Source organism: Puntigrus tetrazona, chromosome 18, assembly GCF_018831695.1.
Source record: "Puntigrus tetrazona isolate hp1 chromosome 18, ASM1883169v1, whole genome shotgun sequence".
NCBI classification, from domain to species: domain Eukaryota; kingdom Metazoa; phylum Chordata; class Actinopteri; order Cypriniformes; family Cyprinidae; genus Puntigrus; species Puntigrus tetrazona.
Genome location: NC_056716.1, coordinates 6,792,112 through 6,816,474, shown reverse-complemented (window position 1 = coordinate 6,816,474; position 24,363 = coordinate 6,792,112). Strand labels below are relative to the sequence as shown.

Below are 24,363 nucleotides of genomic sequence, written 5' to 3'. Positions count from 1 at the left end.
TATTTTTATAAACCTTTTCAATGTGGCCAGATGTTATTTATCTGTAAAGTTATTTCTATAAACTTTTATAATATGTTTTATTATTTTATAATTATTTACAATGTCACTAGATGTCTAGTTCCTGTTTGAAAACTATGTTTCTGAAGGACACCTTTTAAATCCAGTGTTCCCGTGTCTCTTTTGGGTGTCTACAAATCCAAAAACTAGATATTTTAGGCTATATAGAAATCCTGGCCAGGATGCCTCGGGGAAAAAAATTCACATATGATCACCCTAATTTAAGGCATTAACATTATTTACATATAACATATAACTGCAACAATGCTAAATGCTAAAAATTAGCTGATCATTGCAAATTTGGTGATGGCATGTTCCCATTGTTGCATGGGAAACTAAGGCATACAATGTTAATGCATTGCCGGAAGGACAACCAGTAAAGATGGAGATTGACACTGGTCCTGTGGTGCCACTGGTGTCAGACTTGGTATATAGTGAAACACTGAGCCACCTGTGACCCTTAAAACTTACACGGGTGAATCTGTGACCATAAAAAACCTCATTCAGCTAACAGTCGAACTACAAACAAAAAAGGTGCTATTGTGTGTGGTTTGGGTGATGGGACATTCCTTGTTGCAGCAACTTAAGGCGGACTTGGCAGGCCAATACACATGATGACACAGGACCCACTGGATTTAAAAGGTGTCCACAGAAACATGAATAAACAGGAACTAGACAGCATGGAAGGAATGTGAAACTGTTGACTAAAAAACAAAAAAACTGCATATGCAGATTAAGTATGTTTTGAAGCTGGGATGCTGATTTAAGATGTTCCTTGAAGGACCAGCATTAACCAGCAAAAGGACCAGCATAAACCATGTCAAAATAGCATCCCAGCTACAAAACATAACCAACATTTGCAGTTTTTTTCTACGGGGGAGCCAGAGTGCCAGCCAAAAGGTAGCCCTTGAGAAGATATACTAACATAGTTGCTGAAATGTGAAGCGTGACTTACTTTCGTGAGATACTATATGCTGACCTTAAGAGTAAGAAGGAAGAAAATTGTGTATTTCGCTGATATTATTTAACTACATCTCCCAAAATGCAGTGTTACTTTATATTTACATCCGAAAATGAGTTAAAAGACAGAAGTCATGCAAAACCAGTGTTGTATCTTGGTTAATTTTACATTGATCAGAAGGGGGTGCAGATTTAATGGTGGGCTAGAGGAAACTTTCAAATGTCTTTTAGAGAAAACTCGAAAATTCTCTAAAAGAATAAGAGTTCACCTTTTCTGTTTGATTCTATTTTGAGCAGTGAAGGGTAGAACTGTTGTTTGTCCTTTCTCCAATCATGAATGCAGATATTGTGTTATGTTCACGAGGCGCTATACACTGCAATTTGTAAAAAGACAGTACGAAGTCATGATAATGTCTCAACTTTGTTGCAAATGCAGCGTTTGAAATGTGTTTTATTGTTTTGGTGCGATAGCACGGGGACATGGCATCATGTTATGTTAAGGCATGTTAGTCTATCCTGCTTTTGGTGAGTGCAAAGTGGCTGCCACTTTTTGTTGCTGTTTTATTATTTGTTTATGTTGTCAATTGCCCAGTGGACAGCAAATTCCAGGGCCCAGTTTATGGTGGGGCTCCTCCCTAACCACTATAGGTTTGCTACATTGTGATTGGATCTTGGTGGACTAACATAAGTATCTTATGCAACTATCCAACTCCATTAGATCAAGATGACAGAACAACAGATAGAGACCTCTTAAAGAACAATAGGAAGGTAAAAAGCTTGGGAACGACAGGACTTCTTATTGATTGAAATGCAGTTTTTACCCTTTAACCACCATCAGATTGATTCCTCATGTTTTGGCCTGTGACTGCCATAAAAGTTCTTTAGGATTTCTGGATGCAGCAGCAGTGGGTGAAACAAAGAGAGACACATACTTATTCAGAGAAATACATATTATCAGTGACAGTGATGTGTAGTGCAACATCTTACACAAACTCAGCTGTTGATGGATACATTTATGCATGCATTATAGTTCAATCATCTTCCATCATGTTTGCACTTAATGTGTTCGTAACATTGCCAAATGTATTCTGGTTGTGGTTTTGTAAGTGAGAAATGCACCAGTAAAACGTTAATGACACTTTTCTAACTTTGTGTTGGATTCTGCAAATAAGTTCCACAGGAGGAAAAAAGAGGGGGTCACGCCGTATTCCTCGCTCTGATGGAATCAACCAATCATAGCATGGAAATGGAGAAGTGCCAGATTGCAATCTCCTCCTCCTTGTCTAAAAGAGATTAAGGTAACCTTCCAAAAAATACTCCTGGTTCTGACGTTAACAGAATACCACCATACTCAGTCTGAGTCCCGTGAAGAAAGAGACAATAACATCTACCAAGTCTTGAGTCTCCAGCTTTGTAAGATAAGATTATCTCTTTCCTTACAGGCTTGAGGCTCAGAATGTGGTTGTATCTGTTGCTGCCTCAAAGCTGGATACTCAAGACTTCTGTTAACATCTTTTCCTTGACAGGAGTGTTTTTCACAAGGGTTCAGACTTCATTCAGAGTCTTTGTCCAACAAGACAGCAACATATGCAGCATGTCCTGAGTCACCATCCCAAAGAGACAAGGCAGATTGACCAAGTTATGAGTCTTTAACCCAAAGAGGCAGAAGACATATAGACATCAGTGGCAAGGTTAAGTTCAGCTGAGTAACGTTTAAAATTGTGGGAAGCACACCCAAATGGCCAAATTAACAGTCTCTGACTGGTGCGCTAAACAAGGAAGGAATATATACTCATAATGGCACCTTGAGTGGCATGTGATCAAAAAAATCACAACATTCTTGGTGACATGAGTCTCAAATACGACACTGCTGTTATAATTGAGAGAAATCTGGATTTACTATTTGAATTCTGCCAAATGCCTAATCTATTAACCCCTCCTGCTAGATATAGTTATCCGACATAACCATGTCTCACTGGCAGAGGTTGAAGTTTGGCTGTGGTATGTAAGAACAATTATAAAATGACCAAATATGATGTTCTTGATGTTTCAAGATGTGAATGTCTACATTGTGCTCCTAAAATTCTTTGGTAATAATTAGATTTCATAATACTGACAATACTTTAAACTTTTCTCCATGTTTTTTTCTCAAATCTTTTTCTGTAAATGGTGCCATGATGTCCTTTACCAAAAAGCTCTACTTTTGTCTCATCTGTCCATAGTATGTTCTCCCAGGATTGTGGTTTTGTCACTGAAGTTTTGGCAATCTCCAGTCTTGCTTTTTCATTCAGATCTGAGACCAGAGCGGGTTTGGGTCCAAAACTTTGACGAATGCGTGTGACACAGGTCTGGTTTAGTATTAGTTGCCTCGGGTTTCAGGTAATTTAAGATAAATGTGTCTTTTCCAAATGGACCCAACCATACCCAATTTAAGGGAGTGTCTATTTACAATAAATACAGTGCCTTGTTGGTAGAGGCTTTTGCATGCAAACACCACAAACCAATGTCTGGTTGTGACTGACAATACGAAAGACATTATATGCCATAAGGAATGTGACGTCAAGAATGTGACTGACAGAGTATGCTTTTTCTTTCACTGAACTCGTTGTTCTCCCTTTTCCCACCAGACTGTCAGATCGGAAAAGCGTTTATTAGAGCCCAAATAAAGCAAACATTGACCACTATAATGTTAATCAAAAATTAAAAATTTGTGTTAACATCAGGTGTCTTAACTCCAAAATAAAGCCTGAAAAGGTCTCATAAAAGAGACACTGTGTAGTAGTCTGTCAACACTGCATTGGCTCCCTATCACACCCAAACTGGAACAATCTCCCTAATTCTGTTCAGAAAGCAGACACACTATCAGTTTAAATCTAGATTAAAAGACACATCTTTATAACCTAGCCTACACATAACACACTAATACACTTTTATTATTCAAATTCGTTAAAGGATTGCTAGGCTACGCTAATATTTGTCTTGTTTTTTTTCTTATTCTGTTTCTCAGTTTGTATCCAGACTAGATGGTGGATCAGCACCCAGAGATTAAGTTCATCAGAGATCAGTACACTTAGATGCGCACCGTGGACAGATCACCAGATCCTGATGCACAGACACACACACACACACACAAAAAGAAAGACAAAGTCATTTAAACTATCTGACACAGCTGTTTAAAATTGAACTGGAGGTCCGAGACCATCTCTGCATTTAATAACAAATTGTTCAATCTTGTCATTATACATCCTTATGATTGTATTCTTCTACTTTATACTGTTCAGTGCTTTGATACAACCTGTGTTGTTAAATGCGCTATATAAATAAAAATGATTGATTGATTCATTGTAGCTTACCCTTGGGTTTATCTGCCACCTCCCTAATACTGAAGCCTGATTGCATCATGCCAGTAAACGCAACATAATAGTTGTGGAGAACCAATGAGCATGAATCTGTGTCATCAGCCACTCAATTCCCTTATTGCTTTTGTTCAGGGTAGTCAGTGGAGAGTAAGGCCGTTTTCACACTTGGCTTCTTTTAAGATGACAAGTGCTTTTTTAGAAAAATAAAACGCAACTGTCAAAAGATGGCATGTATGGCAAAATGTAACGGAAGAGATAATTTTGCCAAAATGTGCCACACAAAATATCCAAAAATGAACTGTGTAAACAATGTGGAGAAAACTGGTAAGAGAACTGTTTGGAACAGAAAACAATCAATCAATCAATCAATCATTTTTATTTATATAGCGCTTTTAACAACACAGGTTGCATCAAAGCACTGTACAGTATAAGGTAGAAGAGTACAATGACAGGGATGTATAATGACGAAAGTGACCAATTTGTTTGTTAAATGCAGAGACGGTCTCTGTAATCAATTCGACGATAATCACTAGAAGTTAAGTGTCCCCAACAAAGCAAGCCAGAGGTGACAGCGGCAAGGAAACAAAACCCCATCCATACAGAATGAAGAAAAAAAAAACCTTGGGAGAAACCAGACTCAGTTGGGGTCAGTTCTCCTCTGACCGGACGCCCAGCACTTAACTTCCAGTTCAAATTTAAACGCAGCTGTGTCAAATAGTGTAAATGACTAAGTGTGTGTGCATCAGGATCTGGTGATCTGTCCACGGGCGCATCTAGGTTTTATGGTCTCTGATGAACATAATCTCTGTGTGCTGATCTACCATCTAGTCTGGATACAAACTGTGAAAACAGATTGAGAAAGAGACAGGACTAATATTAGCGTAGATGCCATTCTTTTCTACGATGTCACAAGTACATCGATTTTAGAAATAGTGTTCCCAGTTCCAGCAAATCTAAGTAATGCAGCCTAAAAATCCTTTAACAGATTTGAATAATAAAAAGTATGTTGTGTTGTTATGTGTAGTCTAAGTTAAAAAGATGTGTCTTTAATCTAGATTTAAACTGACAGAGTGTGTCTGCTTCCCGAACAGAGTTAGGGAGATTGTTCCAGAGTTTAGGTGCTAGATAGGAGTGTGTTGTGATCTGCCGCATGCAGTTGATTTTGATATTCTAAGTATTATCAAATGGCCAGAGTTTTGAGAATGCAGCGGACGGGCAGGACTATAATGTGATAAGAGCTCGCTCAAGTATTGAGGAGCTAAACCATTCAGGGCTTTATAGGTAATTAATAGGATTTTAAAATCTATCCGATGTTTGATAGGGAGCCAGTGCAGTGTTGACAGAACCGGGCTAATATGATCATACTTCCTAGTTCTAGTAAGGACTCTGCTGCGTTTTGGACTAGCTGAAGTTTGTTTATTAAGCGTGCAGAACAACCACCCAATAAAGCATTACAATAATCTAACCTCGAGGTCATAAACGCATGAATTAATATTTCTGCATTAGAGGTTGAAAGCATAGGTCGAAATTTAGATATATTTTTAAGATGGAAAAACGCAGTTTTACAGATGCTAGAAACATGGTTTTCGAAAGAAAGATTGCTGTCAAACAGCACACCTAGGTTCCTAACTGATGATGAAGAATTAACAGAGCAGCCATCAAGTTTTAGACTGTGTTCTAGATTATTATATGTGGGGTTTTTAGGTCCAATTATTAGCATCTCAGTTTTTTCAGAATTTAGCATTAAGAAGTTACTCATCATCCAGTTTTTTATATCGACTATGCATTCTGTTAGATTCTCAATTTGGTGTGTATCACCAGGCTGCGCTGAAATATAGAGCTGAGTATCATCAGCATAGCAGTGAAAGCTCACACCTTGACTCCTGATAATATCTCCCAGAGGTAACATGTACAGGTTGAAAAGTAAAGGTCCTAGCACTGAAATTGAGGAATAAATATTTCACTTTTGAGCGATATGATACCTCCTCATTTAGTGCTACAAACTGATAGCGGTCAGATAGATATGATTTAAACCATGCTAAGGCGCTTCCTCTAATGGCAACATAGTTTTCTAGTCTATCCAAGAGAATGTTGTGATCGATAGTATCGAATGCTGCGCTAAGATCTAATAGCACTAATAACGAGATAAAACCACGATCAGATGATAGAAGCAGGTCATTAGTAACTCTAATGAGAGCAGTCTCAGTACTATGTTATGGTCTAAAACCTGATTGGAAATCCTTGCAAACACCATTTTCTTCTAAAAAATGAATACAGTTGTGAGGATACTACCTTTTCTAGTATCTTTGACAGAAAAGGGAGATTAGAGATTGGTCTGTAATTTACTAAGTCTTTGGGATCAAGATGTGGTTTCTTAATAAGAGGCTTAACTACAGCCAGTTTGAAGGTTTTGGGAACATATCCTAATGACAATGATGAATTAATAATGTTCAAAATAGGATCTATGACTTCTGGCAGCAAATCTTTTAATAGTTTAGATGGAATAGGGTCTAACATACATGTTGCTGGTTTAGATGATTTAACAAGTTTGTTGTGTTGAGGTCTTCTTCTCCTATAATAGAGAAAGAGTGTAATTTTTCCTCAGGGGATCTAAAGCTCATTATCTGATGTGAAACTGTAGTTGATGGCTGCATAGTTACAATTTTATCTCTGATGGTATCAATCTTAGAAGTAAAAAAAATTCATAAAGTCATTACTGCTATACTCTTGGGGAATATTAGCACCTGTTGACGTTTAATTTTTTGTTAATTTAGTTACTGTACTGAATAAATACCGGGGGGTGTGTTTGTTTTCTTCTAAAAGGGATGAAAAATAATCAGATCTTGCAATTTTTAGTGCTTTTCTTTATGACAGGATACTCTCCCGCCAGGCAATACGAAATACTTCTAATTTAGTTTTTTCCACCTGCTCTCCATTTTCCAGGCTGCTCTCTTTAGGGTGTGTGTGTTGTCATTATACCATGGAGTCAGATTGTTTTCTTTCATCTTTCTTAAGTGCAAAAGAGCAACTGTATCTAAAGTGCTAGAAAAAAGAGAGTGCATAGTTTCTGTTATATCATCAAGTTTTTGCGTCGTATGTGCTAAGGAATTGAGATAAGTCAGGAAGATTACATAGAAAGCTTTCTTTTGTGGTGGAAGTGATGGTTCTACCATACTTGTAATCAGGTGCAGAGTTTACAGGTTTAACTATACAGAGTTCACACAAGACTAGATAGTGATCTGAAATGTCATCACTTTGCTGCAGAACTTCAACCATTTTAACATCCATTCCATGTGACAGTATTAGATCTAGAGTATGATTTCGACAATGAGTAGGTCAGGTAGGTCCAGAAAGTCTAACCTCAGAAGAATGTCTAGGAAAGCTGATCCTAATGCGTCTTTTTCATTATCAACATGGATATTAAAAATCGCCAACAATTAAGACTTTATCTGCGGCCAGTACTAACTCAGTTAGAAAATCTGCAAATTCTTTAATGAAATCTGTGCTGTGTCCTGGTGGCCTGTATACAGTAGCCAGTACAAACATGACAGAAGATTTAACACTAGCACATGATTCTGTAGATAATGTTATATGCAGCACCAAAACTTCAAATGAGTTATACTTAAAGCCTGCCCTTTGAGAAGTATTAAGAATATTGTTATAAATTGTATACCTTTACCTTTTAAACGTGGCTCATTTTTATAGCAATAATTTTGGGGGGTAGATTCATTTAGAGTAATATATTCATCTGGTTTTAGCCAGGTTTCTGTCAAACAGAGCAAATCTAGGTTCTGATCTTTGATCAAATCATATATATATAAAGTGCTTTTGTGGAAAGTGATCTAATATTCAGCGAGCCAAGTTTTATCGTTTGCTTATTTGAATTATAGGTAGTTTTAATTTGTTGGACATTAATTAAATTATTGCTTTTGATTTGGTTTGGACGTTCTCTGCATATTCTAATTCGGGGAACAGACACAGTCTCTATAGTGTGATATCTAGGTGAAAGAGTCTCTATGTGCTGAGCATTAACTGCGTTCTGTGACGTGAGGCAGCTAGCAGATGGTCGGTTTAGCCGGTCTGTCTGCTTCCTGACCTGGGCACTAGTTGGTCATGTTGGAGCTATAAGACTATATGCCATATTTCTAGATAGAAGAGCAGCACCACCCCAGAATGGATGAAGACCATCTCTTTTTAACAGGTCAGGTCTGCCCCAGAAACTCATCCAATTGTCTATAAAGCCTATGTTGTTTTGCGGGCACCACTTAGACATCCAGCCATTGAGACCCAGCAGTCTGCTGTAAATCTCATCACCCCGGTAAGCAGGGAGGGGCCAGAGCATATTACATTGTCCGACATCGTGCTTGCAAATTCACACACCTCTTTAATATTATTTTTAGTGATCTCCGACTGGCGAAGTCAAACATCATTAGCGCCGACGTGAATAACAATCTTACGAAAAGTGAGCATTGGAGCAGGAAACCCCTACACTTGGCAGGATTGCCATCAAACTTATTGGGCAGGGAAAGTCAAGGAGGGACAGGATTAGCACTTACATTGGCGTTGATCTTTGTGGAAGGTGGAGTAGCCACATTGGTGGTAAGTGGCATGAGCGTCTGCATCGCCTGAGCTAGCTCCTCAGTCAGCGTGGCTAGATTTAGCAGCTGCTGCTGATGATGAGTGGCGAGTGTGGTGTCTCAAGATGAAACTTTGGAAAACAGATGGTACAAAGCTGCTGGATCCCATGGGGGAGAAGTCATCTGTAACGAGGAGCCAGAAACGGATGGATCCATTTGCTAGTTTTTTAATAAGAATAGTAAGACAGGCAGTGACCAGTCCCAAGCTACCCAACAGTTACACATCTCAAATCTGCAGTTTTCCCGATGAGTACAGATTACTCAAAACTGAAAACCCTGTACAGTCAACCAGTCAACTACTTGCCCTTGCACCAGAGTTTGACTAGTCTTGTCAGCTCATCAGAGTTGGTGGTCAGTTGCATTGAGCAGAAGGATTAGAGTATCAGCATAGTATCGACCCTTCACATTCCCATCATTTAAGTACTAAATTACTAATCCAGTACTACGATAACAAGTTCTGCCATCCAGAACCAGAGAGAGTTTTGCAGAGATGAGGAAGAACTTCTGGATAATAAGAGAACATGAAGCTATCCACAAAAAGCAGCATCTATGCAAAGCCTGTCAAAAGTGGAAGAGCAAGCCAGCTATTCCTAAAATGGCAGATCTACCGCCCACCTGCTTATGACTTATGATTCATGGGCATGAACTGTTTCGGAGCCATTTCAAATTAAAATCGGCAGACGCAGTGAGAAAAGATGGGCCATCATGAAAAGTGAAAGTGTTTCGGTGGGACCACCGTCTGAGGGAACTCAAGTCAAGTCAAGTGGCTTTTTATTGTCATTTCAACTACATATAGCTGTGCAGTACATAGTGAAATGAGACAACGTTTCTCCTAGACCTGGTGCTACCTGGTGCATCACACACAATATAAAAAAACTCCCATACTGAGCTAAGACGGTGTCTTAGCCACATAAAGTGCAAAGTCTGCAGACTAGTGCTAACCAGCAAGGCAGTTCAGCTCTGACTGGGCGTGCTCCTCCAAGGGACGCACCGAATGTAGATGTTATGTTGTGACGACAGACTGGGGTCTTGCTTGGAGTCTTTATTAGCTTTGATTAAGAGAAAACGGCAATGAAATTTGGCAAGTGGTTAATTAATCCTGAGCCACTCCCCATAACACAGGTATAAATAGGCTACAGGTGTAACCACCAGTCAGGTTTTTGCTGAGGAGCCCAGGGCCGTCCCTGGTCCCCCCAGCAAGTCCAACAGAAAAGAGATTCTCTGCACGGGGGAGAGATTGCTCTTTTCCCAGTTGTGAAGGGCCCGATTCAAAACACACAAATCCAGGATTGGATCTCCTTTCTTGGGCACGATGAAGTAAGGGCTGTAGAACCCCTACCTCATCTCGGCTGGAGGGACCGGCTCGATTGCATCCTTTGCCAGGAGGACAGCAATCTCCTCCAACTAAGTACAGCTCAATAATTATAACTAGATAAGTGTAATAACTTGAGAGGAAACACAAGGTCTCTTCGAGGTTACATTTTACTTAGCCGTACGTCAACAAACAGTCCACACAATCAATTCATGGGTGGCTTCAGGTGTGCACCCCTACTTCTTCTCTGCTGCTATTTTAAGCATTTACAGACAACCTAAGCTTGCCCTCTAGTGGTCATCACAATAACTCAGTATACAACATCCCTTTTCCCCCCAAGTTTACATAATCATCACAACTGTGCAGATCCAAAAAAACATCACATATTACCCCCCCTTTTTCTTTCTTTACTTCAGTTCATAGTCTTTCAGATAAGTAGGCAATTTCTTGGTTCTTTGTGATCGTCTCATAATTACCATAGGACTAGTAGGTTGGTTCATTGCTGTGGTTATCTCAGAAGTTGAAGGGGATTCTCTAGATACTTCTAAGGGCAGAGTTGTACTAGAAATTTCTTCAGCTGCTATTCCCTCAGGCTCTTTTGGAACTACAGGTGTTGAGTATTCAGGAATGTCAAAATCAGGGAATTTACAATCGTTCTCCTCTTCTGATGTGTTTGCAAAGAATTTCTGTTGGCCATGAATTTGATCCACATGTCTTCGTACCATTCGGCCATCACCCAGCCTTACTTTATAAGAAAGGGGTCCAGTCACAGTTTCAATATGCCCAGGAATCCATTTTGGACCATAAGTAAAGTTCCAAATAAGTACTGAATCTCCAATGCCAAAACTCCGCATACAGGCCTTTTTATCATGATGGATTCCTTGCTTTTGTTGCTGTTCCTGAATTTTCCTGGTCAAATCTGGATGTATAAAGTCCAAAGAACATCGTAATTTCCGTCCATACAACATTTCAGCTGGAGAGAGTCCTGTGGTTGTTTGAGGAGTAATTCTGTAACTGAATAAAACTCTAGATAATTTAGTTGCAATTTTTCCATCAGCACTCTTTTTCAGCATGGTTTTAATAATCTGGACAGCCCGTTCTGCTAAACCATTACTGGATGCATGGTAGGGTGCAGAAGTAACATGCCCCACTCCATTTTTATTCAGGAAGTCTTTGAATTCAGCACTAATGAAACATGTAGCATTGTCTGATACAATTAGTTTAGGTAATCCATGATTACTGAAGCTATTTCGCAAGCAATCAATGGTGGAAGCAGTTGTAGCAGAATTTACTGGATACACATTAATCCATTTTGAATGAGCATCAATCAAAACAAAGAACATTTTTCCCATAAATGGTCCTGCATAATCCACATGTAGTCGTTGCCATGGTTTTTCTGGCCAATTCCAAGGATGCAGTGGAGCAACAGCTGGAACATTCCTATGCTCTTGGCACATATGACAAGTTTTAACCAGCCTTTCCACATCCTGATCTAACTTGGGCCACCACACATAACTTCTGGCTAAAGCTTTCATCCTAGACACTCCTGGATGGCACTGATGCAGTTGTTTCAGAACTTCTGGTCTACCTATGGTAGGAATGATTACTCGAGCCCCCCAGAGCACACAGCCATCCTGTACACTTAATTCATCTTTTCTTGTTGTGAATGGATCAAACTCTGTTCCTATTAATTCATGCAAACATCCATGATGCACTGTTTCTCTCACTCTGGATAATATTGGATCATTCCTTGTCCATTCTCTCACCTGTTCGGCTGTGATCAAGGTGATATCAGCATTCTCCAGCATTAGAACTCTTTCTTCCTGCTCTGTAGAAGATTCCATTGGTACTGGTAGCCGACTTAAAGCATCTGCATTGCCATGATCCTTGCCAGCCTTGTAAATGATGTTGTACTCATATGCCCTTAGGGTCACAGCCCATCGCTGGATTCTAGGAGAGGACATTTGGGGAACAGCTTTTAACTCGTTAAATAAAGACAATAAGGGTTTATGGTCAGTGACAATGGTAAACTTCCGACCATACAAATACTTGTGGAAACGCTGCAACCCGAACATTACTGCCAACCCTTCTTTGTCCAATTGTGAATAAATCCGCTCCGCTTGATTCAGTGTTCGTGACATAAATCCAATAGGTCTTTCACTTCCATCAGGCATCTTATGGGAAAGAACTGCACCTAAGCCATAAGGAGAAGCATCACAAGACAGAATCACATCCTTCTGGGGATCATAATGAACCAGAACTTGTACTGAATTAATCATCTTTTTAGACTGAACAAAAACAGTTTCTTGTTCCTTGCCCCAGTCCCATTTTACATCTTTCCGTAACAACTTGTGCACAGGGGCCAAAACAGTAGACAGATTGGGAAGGAACTTGTTGTAATAATTTAAAAGTCCTAAATATGCTTTCAACTCGGTCACATTCTTTGGGGAGGGAGCCTTTTTAATAGCTGTCACCTTCTCTGGTGCAGGATGGAGACCAGTCTCATCCACTTTATGACCTAAGAACATTACCTCTTTTTCCATGAAGGTACATTTACTTCGCTTCAATCGCAGTCCGGCTTCCTGCAATCTGTCCAACACCTTTCCAAGGATCTGGAGATGTTCTTTGTCATTCCGACCAGTTATTAGGATATCATCAAGGAAAACTGCTACATGGGGAAGGCCTTGCAGTACTCCTTCAATGGTCCGCTGGAAGATGGCGGGGCTGGAAGAGACTCCAAAAGGTAAAACACGGTAAGTAAATAACCCTTTATGGGTATTCACAGTAACATATTTTCTGGACTCTGCATCTAATGCAATCTGGTGATAAGCATGGCTCATATCCAAATTTGTGAATTTTTGTCCACCTGACAATGTTGCAAACAAATCCTCTATCCAAGGAATAGGATACTGTTCCAACTTTGAAACTCTGTTCACTGTTAGTTTGTAGTCACCACATAGACGTACGGTATTGTCTGGTTTTAGAACGGGTACAACAGGGGCAGCCCATTCAGAATGTTTAACAGGCTCTATGATGTGTTCTCTCAATAAGCATTCTATTTCTGCTTCTACCTTTGCCGTCATTGCATAAGGGACTGGTCTGGCTTTAAAAAACCGTGGGACTGCTTCCTTATCCACATAAATCGTTGCCGGTGGACCCTTCAACTCCCCCAATTCATCTTTAAACAACTCTGCATATTTACTGAGGACTTTAGGCAAAGTTAATTCTTCCACCTCTTGAATCCTATGTAGTGCCTCCCAATTTATGCCTAATTCTTTAATCCATCCTCTGCCCAATAAATTGGGCCCCGTTCCGGGTACTACTATGACTGGTAACTTTTTCATTGTGCTGTTGTATGCAACTTCAACTTGTGTAGAGCCCAACACAGTTAAAACTTGGCCCGTATAGGTTTTTAAATTCAAAGAACATGTCTTTAATTCAGGAATGTCATCTTTTTCCCACAATTTAACAAAGTTGGAGCTGTTCATTATGGTCACACTACAGCCAGTATCCACTTCAAACGGTACATTTGATTCGTTAATAGCCAACGTGATGGTCAGTGGAGCTACTTTCGGAATTTCTGTTTCTTGCAAACTGTACACAGTATAAATGCCTTCTTCATCAGATGCCAATGTACTTTTCTCATCTCTACTCACATAATGCATTCTCTGTCCTCCCCTCTTACGTCTTGCGCCCCCTTGGAAGTTTAATTCTCCAAAGGAAGTTTTTGATTTACATACTTTCATTATATGTCCTTGCTTCCCACATTTATGACATTTCTCAGCAGCAAATCGACATTCATTAGCCAAATGTTGCAAACTTCCACATCTGTAACATGCTCACTTTTGACCCTCATCATGTGTTACCGACGTTTTGTGCACTCTCATTGAAACGGCTGTTTCTGAACGGTAAGCTTGTAAATCTTTCACATCTTTATTGGCTGTTTCCATTGCTTGGGCTATTTTCAGTGCTTTCTCAAATGTTAAATCCATTTCTGCCAATAGTCTGCGCTGAATACGATCATCATTTATGCCACATACCAGTCTGTCCCGAAGCATTTCTGTCAGTTTTTCTCCATAATTACAATCATGAGCTAGTTTTCTCAGTACTGCCACATACTCAAGCACAGCCTCCCCCTCTTCTCTTGATCTTGAATTGAATTTAAATCGTTGTACAATTTCACTAGGTTTTGGATTGAAATGCTCTTTCAGTAATTCTACTAATTCAGCAAATGTCTTCGTTCCTGGTTTAACTGGACTTAACAAATTTCTTAGAAGACTGTATGTTTGACTTCCTACAGAGCTTAATAATATAGCTTTCTGCTTGGTTGCTTCTGTAATTTCATTTGCCTCGAAGAAGTGTTGTAAAATTTCGCAATATTCTTCCCAAGACTGCGATTGACTATCAAATGGCGTTACTGTTCCTACCATAGTGGCCATCTTCTTTTCCAAAGTTCCAACTCATAGAGATCCAGTTTCTTCGCCTCCTTCCGTCTTAGTATTCTCCTTGTTTATCCTCGTCGCCAAAAGATGTAATAACTTGAGAGGAAACACAAGGTCTGTTCAAGGTTACATTTTACTTAGCCGTACGTCAACAAACAGTCCACACAATCAATTCATGGGTGGCTTCAGGTGCGCACCCCTACTTCTTCTATGCTGCTATTTTAAGCATTTACAGACAACCTAAGCTTGCCCTCTAGTGGTCATCACAATAACTCAGTATACAACAATAAGGTAAACTATTTTATTTTCCAGTTTGGAGAAACAGGCAGCAAGCAAGGATCTATGTGCAGATATTTCATGGAAAAGCTAGAAAAAGAAATACTCCAAGAACAACAGGGAACAAAGAACAGAATGACAGGCAAAAAGATAACCACTAAATTCAACAACTCACAACGAACTAAAGAAGCGCTAGAGCTATATATACACAGGAGGTTAACAAGCTAAACAAAATAAGATTTAAAAAAAAGAAAAAGAAAAAATGCTATGCATTCCAGGTCAGGCCTGTACATGTAACTAAAAGCTTGTGTTTTCAAACCCCCAAGTTATTAAATGTTTTGGTGTACCTGATGTTAACAAACAACCACTGAAGGAGAATTCTTTATTTTTATTTTTTTAAACATATGGTGGTCAGTATTTTCTTTAACTGGGCTCTTGACTCCTGACTTTTTAACAATAAGCTTTGTTTGGCTGCTGTGAGGTAGACAAGCAAAGAGAAAATGTAATCAGGTGATGATTGAGGTTTTACATAATCAACATTTCATTTGATCACTGAAGTCAATCATAAATTACTCTCTGAATTATGTTTATGTTTTTTATGGCAGTCCTGTGGCTGAACAGCAAAAAGTCTGGAGTTTTCAGCACAAACCAAAGGATTTATTTTTTAATAATTACTCAGCTCAAAAAATATAGCAGAATGTACTTCTTTTAGGCACACACAGACATCAAGAGTCAGCATATGAATCTCAACAACAGTGCCAAACATCATATTCAAATAAATAGATCAGCCAGTTCTTTGATTAGTAATAAATTTCCATCACCTGTTTTGAGATGGAGCGGCATTAAATACACATTTAAATACTTTTTTTTTTTTTACACTTCATGTTTTTGGCTTCCAGTTCGGTGCTTACAGGCTTAAAAGCTTTTCCGGTGACAACAACAGCCATTCTTAAAAAGAATGAATGTGAGAATCAAATTCTATGAAAATGCCTGAACTGCCGGTAGTGTTCTTTACAAAGCATACACATTTCACAATTAACTGTTTGGCCAGCTTGGGTGAAAAAAAAAAAAAAAAAAATTAATTCTAAATGGTTGCAGTTATAATTCAGTTAGCTTTGTCATTCTGTGCGTTTGGTGGTTGCTTTGCATTGTGACTCTCGTGATTTTTGTACTCTGTTCTTATTCTTCTTCTACTTATTATTAAAGTAATGTTGTTTTCTATTTGCTCTCCTTTGCATTATCAATGTGATAGTGTAAATTTCCATAGTATAATATGCCATGGGAAATACATATTAAACGAGATGACTCGGATTCATGGCTTAATTCCTATTTTATTAGGATTATATTGTGTTGAGTTGAATATGCTTCCGGACAGAGAATTGTTTAATGTATTTTTGGAAAAATGTGCATCTGACCATAACTGTAATTTTTAAGTAATTTAACATAATGTGGTGATTAGAGTGAAATGACTGAGATACTGAGATAATACACTCAAATGTACTAGAGACGAAAGGCTATTAAAAAAGGACACAGACAGAGAATAGAAATCATGCAGTGCTATGTTCAGCACATTATCTCATGAGTCAGAGAGCAGCCATATAAGTTACAAACAAGTTTAATGTTATTTCTTTATAGATTATATAACAATAAGATGGAAAACTGATAAAACAGAAACAATAAGAAGCACTATTTGAGAAAAGGGCATACTGATACCATGGGCTCAGACCTATAACGGAACTACCACATGCAATAGTGAACATAATATTGCATAGCTTGTCAGCAAACTATGGCTTTGATTAAATGGCGCTCCATCTGAAAACAGGTGATGAAGATTTATTGCTAATCAAAGAAAGATAAAAAAATAATAGTGCCAAAACGAATCCTCAAACCTCCTCTGTAGTGATGTTTTCAACAAATGATCCCATGTGACTTGTTATAATTTCTCAGTTTTAATGAATGTGTGAGCATCAGAGGTCCCTTTCTTAACAGTGACACTCATTAAGATTAAAACAACAACAGCCTTTTTAGCACCAATAATCCATCAGGTACATCATGACATCAGTCTGTTTACTTATAATGCAGCCATGACCTTTATTACGAAAATGCCATTCAAAGCTTTGAGCCAATTAATTGACCCTCGAGTCACATTAGATGACTCAAGGGTGAATGAAAATGTACTGCAAGATTTTGTCATCAAAAGAAAATAATCACAAAACCCAGAAATTAGTGAAGTCAGCTAATTAATAAAAGCTATTTGGCAAGTACCGTAGTTGCAAAGTCATGGATAAATTCTGAAAGATTTAGAGTTTTCTTGCTTTCTTTTACAATTGCTAAAACACATTTTTTAAAACTATCACAAATTTTCTCAAAACCTTAAAAACAACTCCAAATTTACAAACTAAATTCAAAGAATCTTTTAGCAAAATCAAACAACTGCTTCAAAACCATTTCACTAGTCAAAACAAATTAAGCCCTTAAATCATACACATGTTAGTAATGTATGCACTACAGATCATTCATAAGATCATTAATTTCACTACATGATAAAAATAGAGAACACATTATCTAGTGCATGTTGTCAAAAAAAGGTTTAGTGTATATAGAAAATATTTAGTAATAAAACACACAAATTAAAGATTTAATGAAAAATATAAAACAATTGCAATAATTCCAAACATATAAAAATATTAAGGAAAAACCAGTTGTTGACGATCTTTTTAATTTGTGTAAAAAGAAAAAGTAATCTTCTACTAATTCTGATTCTGAGTTTCTTTTATTGAAGATAATTAAATGGTTAGAAAAAGAGGGGAAGCAACATATTTTTGGCCTTGAAATTTTGCCTCAAATTCAAAGCCTTTTTTATTAGTAGCATTGTAAGAACTATACAAATTGCGCTTTAAACAGTGTTTCCAAGCAACTGTCTGTTTGAAATTATGGACACATGGGCATAGCTTGTCTGTTAATATTACGCACTTTTTTATACTTCAGAGATCTCTATATTATTGGTCAGTGACCCATTTTGATGCTAACTCTCCTTGCAACAAGTAGGCTTGACATCCTAAGATGGGGATACAGTTTAGAGAAATGTTTATAATTGTGAAGCACAAAACAGGAAAAAGAAAGGAATCTCTAACAAGTAAACTAAATCTTAAAACGTACTTCAGTTAGAGAGAAATGTGAGAGCAAGGTGTTTTCATCTGAATGTAGAAGACCAATCAAGTAATCCTGCACTCCATAGTCAAGACCTGCAATGACAAAATTATTCTTCAAAATATTCATTTATCTATTATAAGAACTTGCATGATAAAACAGGGGAAATATAAAAGAAATTAGTAACTTAATTAAAGATTAGCTGTTTAATGTGTTTCAGTTGAGGTACTGTTAGGAAAAATAAATAATGTACCTTTTGTGTTATTGTTTTGCAGCAGGTTGGTCATGTGCTAAAACTTTAACAGTGCTCTCTGAAGTAGATGAACAACAACCTAATAACGTGTTTTGAATAATATACGATTACTTCAGCAAAACAAATATTTATATTTCACTATACTATAACTGGTAGTAGACTTACAGGATTGCAATAGGTGAAGCAATCTGGCCAAAAGCTTTTTGAAAAGATTGTTAATGACTTGGTTTCTTTCTTTTGCAGTAAACTAACGGTGGTCGTCCAGTGGATGATTTCGCCAAGCATCTTTCTGAAGGCAAACTGAAATCTGACTAGAGATAATCAATGTTGTTTCTCAGAAAATATACTCAATACATTACTAAGATCTAGAGCAGAGTTCCTGATTCAAAGATCTAGGCAGAATTATATTTTCAAGAGAGTAGATCAAGCCACCTTTTAGCTTTAGATTACGCAACAGTGAAAAGTTATACTAATATTTTAGCAGTGAAATCCCAATCTGGAGCAGGAGTCAGCAATCTGATCTATGAACAAAGGGAAATTCCCAGGCATAGATGGTTTTCCAATTCGAATTGTATACTACAGATCAGATTTAGGCCCCCTCATGTTACATATGATTCATTTTTCAGTTACTCAAGGCTCATTTCACCCATCTATTAATATAACATTTATTTTTCTCCTGTTAAAAAAAAAGATAAAGACCCAACTTTCTGTACTTGTTACCTGCCACTTTCTTTTTTAGGAACTGATGTTGAATTATATGCTAAAGTACCATCTTGTTGTCTAGAAATTTATTTTGTTTATTTATTTTTTAGAATTATATATTAAGTCAGGTTAATTTCTTCCTCTTTTTTTGTGATTGTTTGTTAATAGCAGCTGTTCATCATTGGCTGAATTCACTCATTAGTGTTAGGGTATGATTTGTAAGACAGCCTCTTAGTGTTGACTCTGAACAATGCAATTTCATAGGACTGCAGAAGGTTACTTTCTTGGAAACAACAAATATTACCCAGAATACATAGATTTTTACAGGATTTTACCATTGTAATGAAAAAACAACAACTGTTAGAACAACTGTTTTACTGTTAGAATATGGCCATTTTTTACAGCAGTTTTTTACAGTGTGGCATTGACTGCCCACTGCTCTGGGCGTGTGTTTGTTCACTGCTGTGTGGGTGCACTTTGGATGGGTTAAATGCAGAGCACAAATTCCAAGTTTGGTTGACCGTTTTGGATCTCTCTCTGGATTTATAATTAATTGGAGTAAGTCGTGTTTATTTTCCCTCAATTCTATTCCATAGGTTCAAAACTATGTACTTGTGTATAAATGTTTTTCCTTTCGTGCAAGAAATCATCTAAAAAAAAAAACTAAAATAATACTTCAGCCAAAGTTTCCTCAGTTTTGGAAAATTTTTCTCGTCTGCATACTTACTGTGTGTATCAGTGATTAGGTAATAGGACTAATAGGGAGGATGGAATGGGCAGGGAGGGTGCATCCTTGGGAACCTTAGGCATCTCAAGAGATGCAAGAACCGGATCAGGTACAGACTTGAAAGCACTTTCAGGGCTTTAGAGACAGACAGTGGGCTTGACACTGATATGCCCTCCTGGGCTGCAAGGGCAGACATTAGGCTGGACCAAGACAGACTCTAGGGCAGGAGCAGACACTGGAACAACTGTATACACTAAACATACTGTATACCTCTGAAACTACTGAGTACAGGACCAACTGAGTTGGATCCTCCTGGACCTCAGAATTGGGGACCATTGCAGTCAGGTCCTCTGAAAGACTAAACTTTGGGCAAAATGTATAACACTTGACTTGTATAACCTCCTGGGCCAATGGATCTGAGACCTCTAGACCAGTGAGCTTGGGGCCTCTGAAAGAATAATGTTTGGCTGCACAATGTGTAACAGCTTAACAGTGTATAACTGGCTGCATCTGGGGTGACTGCAACCCTCTCAATCAAAAGAAGTATTTGGATGAACTTGACTGACTCTAGGAGAGTGATTTCAAAATCCTGTTCTTGGCGACCCACTGCTCTGCACATTTTTCACATTTGTCTCCCTTATCTGACACAGTTATTTGAATTTATTGAACCAAAACAGAGTTATTAAAAAAAAGCAGCCTGCTTTAGCTTCTGTCATAAAGCGACGTAACCTGGAGAGTTCCTCTTCAGGATCTCAAACCACGTCGATGATGCTATGGGGAACGAGATGCCCACGCCTCCTGCCTAGTGTGTGTACCTGCACAGCTAGGGCAAGAGAAAGAAGAGCCCGAAGTGGCTTGCAAGTCCAATCCGTTTAAATGGATAAATGTATGGGGTAGACCATCCCGAAGCGTCACAGACCTAGGCCATTGATACCCCAGATAACAGGCCTTGGAGGTCTTCACACCTTGTGATGAGTGCGCTCTAACTCTTAGCCTCAACGGGAGCCCAGAGGACTCGAAAGCAGTATTGATGACATCCAGTTAAGCTTCTGCTGGCCAGCTCCTGAAAGGGAGGAGGATTGAAAGCCTGGAGTACGACCAGCTGTGGCTTGACCGTAGGGACTTTAGGACTGTAGGGGCCACTAAGAGGGCCTGAAGGTTACCTACTCTCTTCAGGAGTACAGTGTGGTCTTTATCACCCACAGACAATCAGAGATCTCTGAACTGGAGGATGGTCTCTACAACCTCGATTGAAGACCTGAGGCTATGAGCTGCGGCCCCTCAGAGGCCACACCCACAGCCTCCACAACTCCGGGGCGAGGGTGCATGATGGTGTGAGAGGAGGTCCCCCCAAACTGGGATCTCCCACAGAAACCTACCTAGGAAGGCGTTCAGGTCCGACAACCATACCCGGTCCGGCCAGAACAGCGCTACAAGAAGTAGGTTTACCGCATCCAAGCGCACTCCAGAACTCCGGGAAGCAGAGTGATCGGAGGGAAGGTGTACAGGCGCAGCCTCAGCCATGCCTGCACCATGGGATCCAGCCCCAGTGGAGCTGGATGAACTAGAGAAAACATTGCGCGTGTTCTCTTGTGTCGGGAAGAGATACACCTCTGCCTGGTAAAATTCTCTCCAGATCTGCTCCACTATCCACTCCCCGGGCCTCGGCCCCTGTCTCGATAGGACGACTGTTTCCATACTGAGATACCTGGGAATGTAGACAGCTCTCCGTGAGATGAGTCTGTCTCGGGCCCACACAAGGATCTGGTGCACCTGCTTTTATATAGCGCTTTAACACACAGGTTGCATGGTGTATAGTATAATGACAGGGATGTATAATGTCAGCATCTCCAACCAGTGAGGGATGTATCCGTGCGCTAGTCAATTGCAAAGATGACAAGAGAGCTCCCCAGCATGGGCTTCCTCCGACATGTCTAAACCATGTACAGAATGGAGTGATACTTTGATGATGCAGTTGCGGATTTCCCTCCTCTGACTGATGCCCTTGTTCCTGAGCCACCACTGTAGGGTGTCTCATGTACAGCAGGACTTAGTGTGTGCGTACGTGTGTATGCATGCAGCTGCCATCAGACGCAGTAGTCTCTGAAACTGCTTGACAATGAATCTCTGGGTGCTGATCGACCTCTAGTCTGATACAAACTGCAGATTGAGAATCAGACTATATTAGCGTAGATGCCATTCTTTTTTTACGATGTCACAAGTACATCGTTGTAGGAGTAGTGTTCCGGTTCCAGCAAATCTAACCTGCAGCCTAAAAATCCTTGAACGGATTTGAATAATAAAAGGTGTGTTGGTGTCAATGTGTAGGCTAAGTTAAAGATGCGTTTTAATGTTTAAACTGGCGAGGTGTCTACATTGTGGCTGGGCTAGAATCAGCCAGTCATCAAAATAATTGAGTATGCGACTGCCCTGGAGCTTCAGCAGAAGCAGCGCAGCATCCACACACTTTGTAAACATCCGATGTTTGATAGGCACACCGCAGTGTTGAGAACAACTGAACTTGCTTGTACAAGGGGCGAATGCAGATCTCCTTGGTGGTTTATGTAAAGAGACGACAGATGTGTTGCCAGCATCTCCAACCAGTGAGGGATGTATCCGTCGCTAGCAATGCAAAGTGACAAGAAGCTCCTGCACGGGCTTCCTCCACATGTCTGGCACGTACACTGCGCGTGGTACTTTTGATGATGCAAAGCAATTTCCCCTCAAGGATTGCCTGAGGGCACTGTAGAGGTTTCATGTCACCCTGTAAAGGGTACGACGTATGCAGCTCCACAGATGCAGTAGTCTCTGAAACTGCCCAGAGAGGCCTGCCCCCGAACACACTAGGACTTGAACTGATGTTAAGTGCTGGGCGTCCTACTGAAACTGAGTCTGGTCCTCAGACCCCCACCATCTCCTAGGAGGTAAGACCAGAGCCTGCTAGCAGGACCTACTTAGACACGCTATCGGAAGGGGCTACAGAGACCGCCAGGTGACGCAAGAAATTGGAACTAGTCTCCTAAGACTGGTCTCTGGTCTTCCCAGAGTCGCTAGATCGGTGCCCTGGAATGACACAGCGGCACGAGACAACCAAACTAGCTGCTCTAGAGGCCGCCTCAGCTCTGACTACCAAACTTGCTCTGGGCCGCCTCAGCTCTGCTGAGAGATGTGCTCACTGGAGATCTCTGCACCTTGTTAGGGTTGGCAGATCTCAGGAAGCCACTGAGGAGAGACGGTCACCGTGTACTGAGGTGAACGCCACTCTTCCTCAGAAGGGCCATCACTCAATAGTCCTGTTCCATAGCGTCAGGACATAACAAGGGGGCTGGAACACAGTTGGGGCTACTCCGCCTTGTAGTCCCTACCTCTACCTCAACCTCCTTGGAGGAAGAGAGAGCACAGTGTTCCTTACTCAAGGAGATCTAGAGCATAATCTAAGTGTTTAATTTGTAAGGGATTGATTACACATGCGCACACACACACACACACACACACACACACACACACACACACACACACACACAAAAACAATGGGAGACAGTCTTCTTTTAGACACACACATCAAGTGTCAGCGTATGAATCTCAACAATGGTGACAAACATCATATTCAGATAAACAGATCAACTCACAAGCTACTAAACTAAAATCACATAGAAACAGCAAAAAAAAGAAAAATAGTAAAAATAAATACAATTACAATTTAGCTCATAATTAATTCCACAATGCATCATGGGAGTCATGGATGAGTTTTGATTGAGGGCACCCAGAATGCACTGCAATTTGCTTTTTAATGGTGACACACACACACAGGCACACATAGATCAGAAGGGTTGTTACAACTGTTACGGTCATATGCTGAAACCTCTGGACCTTGTACTGTACTATCACAGGATGACTATGATTGATAAGATACACACAACACAGAGATTCAGGTGAAATTATGTTAAAACAAAATCAACACCTGATCACCTGATTTATTTTGGCTTGTGTAACAGCCTACTGCAGTTACTCTTTTTACCCAGATTAACCAACTACAGTTTTTGATCACTGGATAATGGACCAAAACTCTAGGTTCATTTAGGGAGAGCAGAATTACTGTGTCAAAAGACAAAACCAGAAAAAGTTAACTCTTGCAAGGCAATATATATTTGAAATTGAAAAATAAATAAATTCATAAATGAAAACTCAAAACAGCTCACAAATGAACAATACGATTCACTTAGTTTCTTTTTTCAGTCTGTATATGGAATTCCTCAGTCCACAGAAAAAATGCAAAAAAACAGAATGTCCACTTGTGGTATAAAGATGAGTAAGAACTAGTTAAATCCTACCAAAGTAGAATGGCACAGATCTTCAGAATTAACTCCGATATCTTGTTCCTTGGGTGGCTCGCCATCTCGTGCTTCACCATTTTGTCCATAAACAAAACAAAACAAAACCGCGATCAGCAAAAGAAATAGAGTACTTCCTGTTTATTTATTTTCATTT

General features: G+C 39.5%; 1 protein-coding gene across 1 annotated transcript; it reads right to left on the bottom strand.

The window, feature by feature from the left end:
• Positions 1-11,790: 11,790 nt before the first annotated feature.
• Positions 11,791-15,047, bottom strand: LOC122362675 (uncharacterized protein K02A2.6-like). The gene is made up of 2 exons (XM_043264223.1): positions 12,857-15,047; positions 11,791-12,519 (listed from the first exon to the last, which is right to left on the bottom strand). Exons 1-2 carry the CDS (start codon positions 14,069-14,071, stop codon positions 12,451-12,453), a joined length of 1,284 nt encoding a protein of 427 aa, XP_043120158.1. The 5' UTR covers positions 14,072-15,047; the 3' UTR covers positions 11,791-12,450.
• Positions 15,048-24,363: the final 9,316 nt, after the last annotated feature.